This window comes from Mustela putorius, unplaced genomic scaffold, assembly GCF_011764305.1.
Source record: "Mustela putorius furo isolate JIRA1106 unplaced genomic scaffold, ASM1176430v1.1 tig00003923_pilon_pilon_pilon, whole genome shotgun sequence".
NCBI lineage: Eukaryota > Metazoa > Chordata > Mammalia > Carnivora > Mustelidae > Mustela > Mustela putorius.
The window spans coordinates 3025522-3035140 of NW_025422068.1; the positions used below are offsets into that span (position 1 = coordinate 3025522).

A 9619-nucleotide genomic window follows, 5' to 3' on the forward strand; every position below is an offset into this window, starting at 1 on the left:
CGAAGTCCCACCAACCCCAGAAGAAATTGTTCCATGCACAGCTTCCACATGAAGGCATCTCTCCTCTGCCCTGGTGCTTCCTTGTAAAGCTACAACTAAAAGGCCTCCGTCCAGGCCAGAACTAGGGAGACACACACAGCACCCACCAGCTCCCCAAAGACCATCCCAGTGCTTTCAGTCATGACCCATGGGACACAGTTTCCAGAGCACCTGCTACTTACCAGCAACCTCAGTGGAACTCAGCGTGTTTGTCCCAGTCTCCTGCAAGATGTGGAAGCCAGCCTTGTGAAAATGGTCACACGGAAGCCTCATCCGTCCCAGGGGCGTGAGTACTGCTGCTTCTGCAAAAGGACCGTGGGGTCTTTGGCACTTACATGAAACCTGGTTTGCCAGCCGCTAGTGAGACCAGTGCACATGGTGGACAGACAATTTTGACTCAAGAATATATCCGGGTGAAGTTTGGAAAACAGCCTTTATTGCATAAGACATTTATATGGTCCTGTGATGCTAGACAGAGCGCTGGTTCCTTCATCTTCCTTCACGTGGTCGGCATCCTGTCTGCTATTCTCCCCAGGGTCCTGTCTTCTCCCTGGAAGCAATTCAACAGATAAGGCACAGCAGGAAGAGACAAAAGCAACGGGAGTCCCACTAGTCCGAGTAACCCTTCACCTCCGTCTTAAAGCTCAGAGCCATGCACACCAGAGTGGGTTTCTTTCCAGAACAGCTACAGCCCAGTCAAGGTGCTGGACCGTTTCCAGATCTCTTGGGGCCTCACTTCCGAGTTTCTCACCCCTCTCTCACTCTGGGACCTCTGGCTCTGGCCCTCACCCCTCAGACCTCTGCTCCCGCTAAGCCCCTTGTCCCCGCCTCACACCACTCCCGGCCCTTGAGGTTGTGCTGAGCTCTCTCAGTCCCCCTAAATTCCTCTGCAACCTCATGACATTGGCTCAGACGATGCCAGCCTCAGGCCTTACCTCTCCCAAGAGAAGGCCACACCATCTTCTGGGATCTTCCGGCTCACAAATCTCAGTGGCTGTGTGGAAACCAGAACAAAGATGCTCCGTAATTCAAGAAGAAAGGTGCTCTGTTAGCCTGAAAAGATCAGGATAAACTCCCACTACCAGTCAGATCTTTACTAGAGGCCTGGACAAGAAGCCAGGGGCCGCAGTTATCTGCCCCGCCCCCAACCTTCAGGTGTCCTCTGAGGTCTGAGAGCCCCCAGCTCTCCCTCCTTGGAAGGGTGAGCCTGGGCGGGAGAAACAGGGGCAGCTCGGAGAAGGCATGGCTCCCGCGGCAGCCCCAGCCCCTTCTCACTTCTTGTCCTTTGGAGAATGGAACACACAGCCTGGGCACTGGCTCCAAGGTCGCTTTGGGCTGCGGTCTTCCTGCGGGGGCCGCTCGTCCTCCTTCTCCTCCTCCTGCCTCTCCTGCTCTTCCTCCCCCTTCTCATCCTTCTCCTCCTCACAGGGGCCTATGGCTTCTACGGTGCCTGTCAGCTGGGCCATGGTGAGGTGAAACACGTGGCAGCTGAAACCTTCCCGGATGCCATGCTGCACGTGCTCCTGGAGGACCTCCAGGGTGGAGAAGACCCGGCAGCAGGCCATGCACCTGTAACCGGCCTCCATGGTCACCAGCCAGTCGGGGGTCTTGGCCCTGGGTCTCTCCTCAACTGCGGGTGACCCAGGTGGGCTGTCGGACTCTGCCCGTTCCTCGTGCTCCTTCTCCTCCCCGCTGGGCTCACTGTCAGACAGCAGGTTTCTGGTGGACACGTCAGAGGGGGGAGTCCCTACCTGCACATCCTCGGGAAGGGTCACTTCTTCTATCCTTGGCTGCTTTTCTAGTGACTCCGAGGTCTCCGAGGTCTCCCAGGAGACAGCCACGCCCTTTTTCATTTGTACCTGCATGTAGTATATTTTCATGCCCTTTTCCTCTTTGTTTGTGTGCAGAGAGGACACACAGGTTTTATAGGACGAAGGGGATGAAGAGACTCGGTGTGAGGGGGCAGCAGTCTCCCCTTGTTCCTGAACCTGGGTTAGGGGTGATCTAGGCTGGGGACTGTCTTGAGGTACTCGCCGGAGTCCTGGGAAAGGAAGTAAGAGACATAAGAATGTGAGTAGGGGGCGGGCCAGAAGTTGAGGGGGTCTTCACACGTGAAGATGCATGGTGTGGGGAGCCTGGGGTCAGTGTTCATACCCGGGGTGGTGTCCACTAGGCCCTTTTCATGCATGTGAAAGGATGTTGGCAAGGTGTCAGTATCCAGGGGTGTGGAGCAGGGTGGCAAGGGGTTGTGGAATTTCTGGGATGTTGGTGGGTTGTGTGTTATCTGTGATACCATCGGTGTGCTTGTGGAATGTGGACAGTCATGTAGGAAATGGTGCGGCAGATCCCATGTCTCGGGGGCAGGAGCTGTGTGCTGAGAATGAATGTACATGGTGTGGAGTACAGCTGTGTGCCTCGGGGTGCAGGGATCTGAGCTGGACGGTCCTGCTCCAGGGCTGGAGACCTGGGCTGAGGAGCTCTGTCCTTCTTTGGAGGCAACAGCAAAGGCACAACCTACACAGCTCCTTCACCCCATCTCTGGGCACCATACTTCCAGCCCAGGCCTTTCTGGCTCATGCTTCTTAACATCCCCACTGTGGTTGCAGCAGGGATCCCCCTCACACACACACACACACACTGAGCTCATACCCACGCTCTCCTAACAGCGATGCCAGCTTCCCGGGCTCCTTCGAGGAGCTCTGACCACCTCTGATTGTCTTGGGTTTCTTCTTGGCCTCTCCTGGGTCTATGTGCCCCACACCCAAGGAGCCCTGAACCCTTACCAGCACAGATGAGCTTGCGTGGAGAAGAGACACAGGAGAAGTATTCAGAGGCAGAGGACACTTCCCCCACCGCCGTGTCCCAACTTTTGGCCACCCCAGTTGATTCAAGCTGAGGGGCATCCTCCTGTGACTTTGAGACCCCTGGAAAGATAGGAAAGCCTCAGAAATATGATGAGTGGGCCATGTCTGGACATCATTTGTCTGTCCAACAAATATCAACCAAATGACATATATCAAGTGCAGTGAATACACGCGGTTCAAAGTCTGGTCCCGGATGGCTACTCCTGTATTGAATTACTATCAACACTTACTTTGTTAGTGTCTGCTTAGGATGGAAGGCTTGAGTAGGTCTGAAATGTGAACATCGTGTGTATCAGCCAAACCTTTCACAAATGTGAGGGTGGCGTGATGAGGAGGGCACACACGCATCGGTGTGGTGTTTGGTGCAATGTTGGTGTTCACAACTCCGAAATGGGGTGACACATAACCATTTTATAGAATATGGTATGTATTTATGGTGTGTAGTCAATCATTCATTCATTCACTCAAAAATAGAGAGTAGCTACTACTATGTATCAGTCTCTATTCTAGGCTCTGGTAAGACTGAACATTCTAGTAGAAGACAGACACTAGATATAAGTACAGTAAACATATGATATGTTAGCTGGCATTAAGTACACAAGGGTTGCCAGAGTTAGCAAACAAAAACAGAGGATACCCAACAAAATTTGCATTTCAGCTAAACCACAAACAATTTTTTAGTGCAAGCTTTCCCCATATAATACTTGGGTGATGCCTATTTTTAGTGTAAGTATGTCCCATGTGGCATTTTGGGATATACTCATACTCCAGAGCTCAGAGTAAGAGGAAAGGACTTTGACATCCGTGGATGGTTTGTGAACACAGTGCAGCAATGACGTGCATATCTACCTATACGATCTGTGTGTGGTTTGATAAAATCGGGCGTGCGGAGATGTGCGGCTTTTTTCTGTACAAAGTGTATACAGATGTATAAGAGATGCTCTCGTGAAACTCACTTATTATGAGTTCTGTATTCATGCTTACATGTTTTGAATGTCTCCCAGATCCAGACATGGTGACAAGAACTCTACAAGGCCGACTTCACATCTGAGGATACTCTATCCTCATTCTCCCCACTGCTCCCCCCACCCATCATACACACAGAGGCAAACAATACCCCACCAATCACTACCTTTTCTGTCCTACAGCTGCTGCCTGAAAATCTGCCTCCCGTCCAGGCCTCCAGTCCCAGGGCTCATCCTATATGCCCAGTCCTGTGCCTTGCGGAAACTGCGGGCCTCTGATATGGGCCAGAAGGCTCCGGCTGGCTTCCTGGGGTGGGCTCCATTCTGCCCGCCTCCCAGTGTGACCACACCCTCTCTTCAGGCAAGCTACTAGTTTACAGGGACCCTGGGGAGTAAATCCACAGCTCTCAGAGCTCCCTGCAGGGCCCTGACACCATTTCTCACCCCCATCCATCTGAACCTAGTCTCTGAAAGGCCCTCCCTTCCCCTGATCACTGCTGCCGAGCCCCACATCTGTAGATCAGACAGACCCCTACGGACCCGTTGATAAATTCTTCCTGCTGAAGGAATACCATCTCCATGCTTTCAGTATGATGCTATCGCTAGACGATCTCCTTTCTTGCTCCTCAAAATATTTTTCAACAAGGCTTCTCCTTGCTCTTTGGTAAAAGGGACAGCGGAACCCATAGGTCTTCATCGGCATCCTTCACAACCTCCCTGCCCCGCCCAGTGACCCCAGAGGAAGGTAGAACAAAGAGAATGAGAGAGAATACAGGACGGAGAAAAGCCATCCCCTGGAGGTCTGGGCAAGTAGGACCCTGGCCTGCGATGAGTCCAACAGAGCTCCAGCCCCGAGCGCCTCAAGAGAGAAGTCCTCAGACGGGCAGTGCTGACCCCCACTCCCGGCAGGGGCACGTGGCCCTCCCATGCCATCTCACACCACAGGGATGCTCAGGAGAGACACAACGGCATCCTCGGCTACTTCCCCAGGGACACATCCTCTTCCACCCCAGCTTCCTAGAGAAGGTCCAGGCTGGCAGCAGCCTTTGTGCCCCAGATAAGGTGCCCAGCGCATACCTCCTCCCTGCTGGGCACTTTCCGGGGGCTCTTCACTTTCCAGATGTTTCCTCTTCTGTCGCTGTTTCATGGTACCGGCGACAGGAGTTGCTCAGAAGATGCCTAACACCCAGCTCCTCTTTCTCCCTACTAGCTGGCCCTCCTTGACTCTCAGGAAATTCGCTGAGGTGACCCGAAAGGAATAAAAATTGTCGAGTGTCCTAAATGGCTGAGGAACTCAGACCACACAGAGAACCAGCAACACCGCCCAGTGCCTGCTCCAGCACAGGGCTGTTAAGGTTCAAAGGTCACCCGGCCCCCAGCGGGGGTTCTCTGACCTGAATGATGACATCAGAGCATTCTGGGGACCTGGATCCCACACAGTCTTTGCAAATACACAGACCCCATGTTCAAGAACAATCCCTCTTCCCCTGGTGGAATCTCTCCCATGAATTCAACTCACATCTTCTTAAGAGGGGTAGAGTATTTTGAAATACTCATCTGCTGGCATTTCATTTATTTTCCCCTTTCTCCCTTTATCATTATTATTTTTTTCCCTTTCTCTTCTGCATTCAGGCAGGTAGCAGACTCTGTGTTCTCTGGCCAGAGGAAGAGCATGGCAGGGCTAAAAGCAGCAAATCATGCTCATCCCCTTGGCTTTTATTTCTAAAATCCCCAACTCCACAGATAATACAGGGCACTTGAGCAGAAACCTAACAGAAGCAGGATTCTTGAAATTCAGTACTTATTGTCTTCTTTTCCTACTAGCTTGTTGAGAGGTACCGACTGTCAGAGAGAAGTCTATGGACCACGAAGGAGGAGCTCTCCAAGGCGTGGTTAGAGCGGAAGATGTGGAGAAAACTCCACAAGGCGAAGGCTACATTGGGCATACAGGCAGAATCATGGCAACCTGTCCCACGTGTCACCCAAGAACCACCAAACCCAAAGGAGGCACAGCAACCAAGCTGCAGGACATCGAAGCTGTAAGTGTGTCCTCCCAATAAACAGTAACCATGCTCTCACCTCAACCTTCATTCGTGGTGGCCCTGTATGACCTCCCAATAGGGATGGGTGGAAATCCAAAGGGGACACCAGCAGGATCAAGGCTTACAACACAAATCAAGCGGAGTTACAAAAACAATTCCATCCTCTTTCTTGTGTACCTTGCTTGTGGGCTGAAACATCTACCAGTTATAAGTGGCGACCCAACTGCATGCTCTTGATTCCAGTCCAAAATGAGAGACACCTCCTGTTGAAGGTAGTACGGGTGTAGAGGGAGGAGGCGGACCTCCCCGACGTCCCTGGCACCAAGAAGCCCGACTGGACCAAGGTGAATCCAGATCTGAAGGGCACTGCTGGACATCACAGTCTCCAACAGCAGAGAGTGAAGACAGGACAAATGCAGCCTTCCAAGGATTTGCAGATGAGATTCAACCTTCCTGTTTCTTGGAGAACCCCTAGGTAAGAAGGGGCAAAGAGGGCTTTTCAAAACTTCCTGTGGTAGAAATTTCCTTTTTTTTTTTTTTTTTTTAAGATTTTATTTACTTATTTGACAGAGAGAGAGAGAGAGCACAAGCAGCAGGAGTGGGAGAGGGAGAAGAGGCAGGGAGCCCGATGTGGGGACTTGATTGCAGGACCCTGGGATCATGACCTGAGCCAAAGGCAGACACTCAACCAACTGAGCCCCCCAGGTGCCCTGTGGTAGAAATTTTCAAGCATACACAAAGTTAAAAAAATAATAATAATAATAAAAGCTGTCTAATGGGGATGTGGCTCCATGGACCTATGACCCAGACTGAACCATGACCAATATTCTGTCATTCTCGTCCCATCCCCACACCCCTCCCCCACACCACATACACACAGTTAGCTTTTCCTTCAGTTGTGCCAATTTAGATGTTTCTGGGAGTGTGTAGGGGTGGCGGGAGAACTGTGTTTTGAAGAAGATCTCAGACGTGTCCTCTCTCTCTAAATGCAACAGTATTTATATCCAATAGATGAGGAGGTTTTGTTGTTGTTGTTGTTGTTGTTGTTCGGTTTTTGTTTTTGTTTATTTATTTGACAGAGACAGACACAGCGAGAGAGAGAGAGAGAGAGAGAGAGAGAGAGAGAAGAGAACACAAGCAGGGGGAGAAGGAGTGGGAGAAGCAGGCTTCCCACTGAGCAGAGAGCTTTGCCTTACCGTGATAAATCCCACTGGTCCTGTCTTGTTTTTAATGATGTTGAGATGGATTAGTGGGTTCCTGTGACATTGCTTTGATTCTTCCACAATAATGATCCCATAAGCCTTTTAACAAATAGCATGAGGAACCACAGAGAATCGTGCCTTCATTAGGAGTTCAAACTTCACTAGGTATTCTAATCCTCTCATTCCCAGGAAGGGAATTCTGTTTGCTTCCCCTTGCCCCCATTTTGCCCCTCCCTTCTGGTAGCCATCTACTGGTTCTCTGTATTTATGGGTCTGTTTCTGGTTTTTTGTTTGTTCAGAAGGAGGAAGTTTGTTTGTTTTTTTTTTATTTGTCTATAAACATATAATGTATTTTTATCCCCAGGGGTACAAGTCTGTGAATCACCAGGTTTACACACTTCACAGCACTCACCACAGCACATACCCTCCCCAATGTCCATAACCCCACCACCCAGGAGGAAGTTTCTTAAGACATCCTTCTTAGACCCAGAATTTCCAAAAGAATTGAACCTCTCCTTTCAGCCCAGGTCATGATCTCATGATCTCACGATCTCATTCTCTGCTCAGGGCTGAGTCTGCTTCAGACTCTTTCTCTCTCTCCCTATGACCCTGCCCACTCATGCTCTCTCTCTCTCTCTCTCTCTCTCTCAAATAAATAAATAAAATGTTACAAAAAAAGAAGAAGAAGAATTGAACCTCTCTTTATAAAAGGAAAGATGGTTCTGACGGTACCAGCTCAGGATTTGCAAGCATGGACCTGTGGGATTTATCATGGTAAGGCAAAGCTAGATTGGAACATACCTCACCCATTCCTTCTTTATTCGTTCTTCATTCTGTAAATCTTTACTGAGTCTTTACCATGTGCCAAGCTCCTCTAGATCCTCATAGTTGAACAGTTATGAACAAAACAGATAAAAGGATTTTCTCTCAGAGAGCTTAATTCTAAAAGAAAAGACAGATAATTTTTAAAATACATAAAATATGGGGCGGCTGGGTGGCTCAGTGGGTTGGGCCGCTGCCTTCGGCTCGGGTCATGATCTCAGGGTCCTGGAATTGAGTCCCGCATGGGGCTCTCTGCTCAGCAGGGAGCCGGCTTCTCTCTCTCTCTCTGACTGCCTGCCTCTCCATCTACTTGTGATCTCTCTTTGTCAAAAAAATAAATAAAATCTTTAAAAAAATACATAAAATATGGAGTAGGTTAGATACTAACAAGTATCATGAAGAAAAAGAAAACAAGGTGAATTTGGGGTCTGTAGGCAATGGGGCATTTCTATGTTAAATGGGAGGTCATTGAAGTCTTTATTTAAAATAGCCCTTGGGACGCCTGGGTGGCTCAGTTGGTTAAGCAGCTGCCTTTGGCTCAGGTCGTGATCCCAGCGTCCTGGGATTGAGTCCCATATCGGGCTCCTTGCTCCGAGGGGAGCCTGCTTCTCCCTCTGACTCTGCCTGCCACTCTGTCTGCCTGTGCTCGCTCTTGCTCTCTCTCTCTGACAAATAAATAAATAAAATCTTTAAAAAAAAAAAAATAGCCCTTTTCAGTAAGACTTCAGGGCAAATGAGAAAGTTTAGAACTAAGGTTACATTTTCCAGATGAAAAGAAGAGACTGGAGTCCTGGACAGGGGTGGCTTGGCCTGTTAGACCTTCACAAAGAGGCCAGTTGTAGCTAGAGCTGAGGCAGAAAGATAGGAAGAGACATAATGAGGGACTCTGCAGACAGGAAGCTATTGTCAAGATTTAGGCTTTTTCTCTGAGTGACAAGGGAACCGTGGAGAGTCCTGAGTGAATAATTGTATTTAAAAAGATCACTCTGGGGCCACCTGAGGGGCTCAGTTGGTTAAGCCTCCAACTCTTGATCTCATCTCAGGTTTTGATCTCACCATTGTGAGTTTAAACCCCTTGCTGGGTTCCACTCCGGGCGTGGTATCTACTTAACAAAACAAGAAGAAGGAGAAGGAGGAGAAGGAAAAGAAGAAAAGAAAGAAGATTACTCTGCTAGATACCCAACTGGGGGATGCCTTGGGCTCAGGTCATGATCTCTGGGCATCAGGCTCCTTGCTCCGCAGGGAGCCTGCTTTTCCCCTTGCCTGCCACTCCCCCTGCCTGTGCACTCGAGCTCTTTGTCTTCCTGACAAATAAATAAATAAAGTCTTTAAAAAAAAAAAAAAACAGCCACCCAGGAGGCAAGGACAGAATCAAGAAAATAGGGAGCTTTCTGGGGCATCTTCCTGACTCAGTTGGCAGAATATACAACTCTTGATCTCAAGGTCATGATTTCAAGCCCTATGTTGGGTGTGGGGTGTGGAGCTCTTTAAAAAAAAAAGTAAAAATTCTGAAAATAAAGACAAATTCATCTCTTTCTTTCAAAGAAGCAAAAAAAAAAAAAAAAATAGGAAAAAAGAAAATAGTGGGCCTATTGCAATTATCCAGGAGAGAAATGATCTGTAAAAGGAAAAATAAATAAACTAGGCTTCATGAAAACTAAAACCATTTGCTATGCGAAAGATCC

At 49.2% G+C, this 9619-nt stretch overlaps 1 protein-coding gene across 1 annotated transcript; it reads right to left on the reverse strand.

Moving 5' to 3' along the window:
* Positions 1-453: 453 nt before the first annotated feature.
* On the reverse strand, positions 454-5887 carry FAM170A (family with sequence similarity 170 member A). The gene is made up of 5 exons (XM_004759082.3): positions 4946-5887; positions 2823-2963; positions 1315-2080; positions 975-1033; positions 454-589 (listed from the first exon to the last, which is right to left on the reverse strand). Exons 1-4 carry the CDS (start codon positions 5013-5015, stop codon positions 1027-1029), a joined length of 984 nt encoding a protein of 327 aa, XP_004759139.2. The 5' UTR covers positions 5016-5887; the 3' UTR covers positions 454-589; positions 975-1026.
* Positions 5888-9619: the final 3732 nt, after the last annotated feature.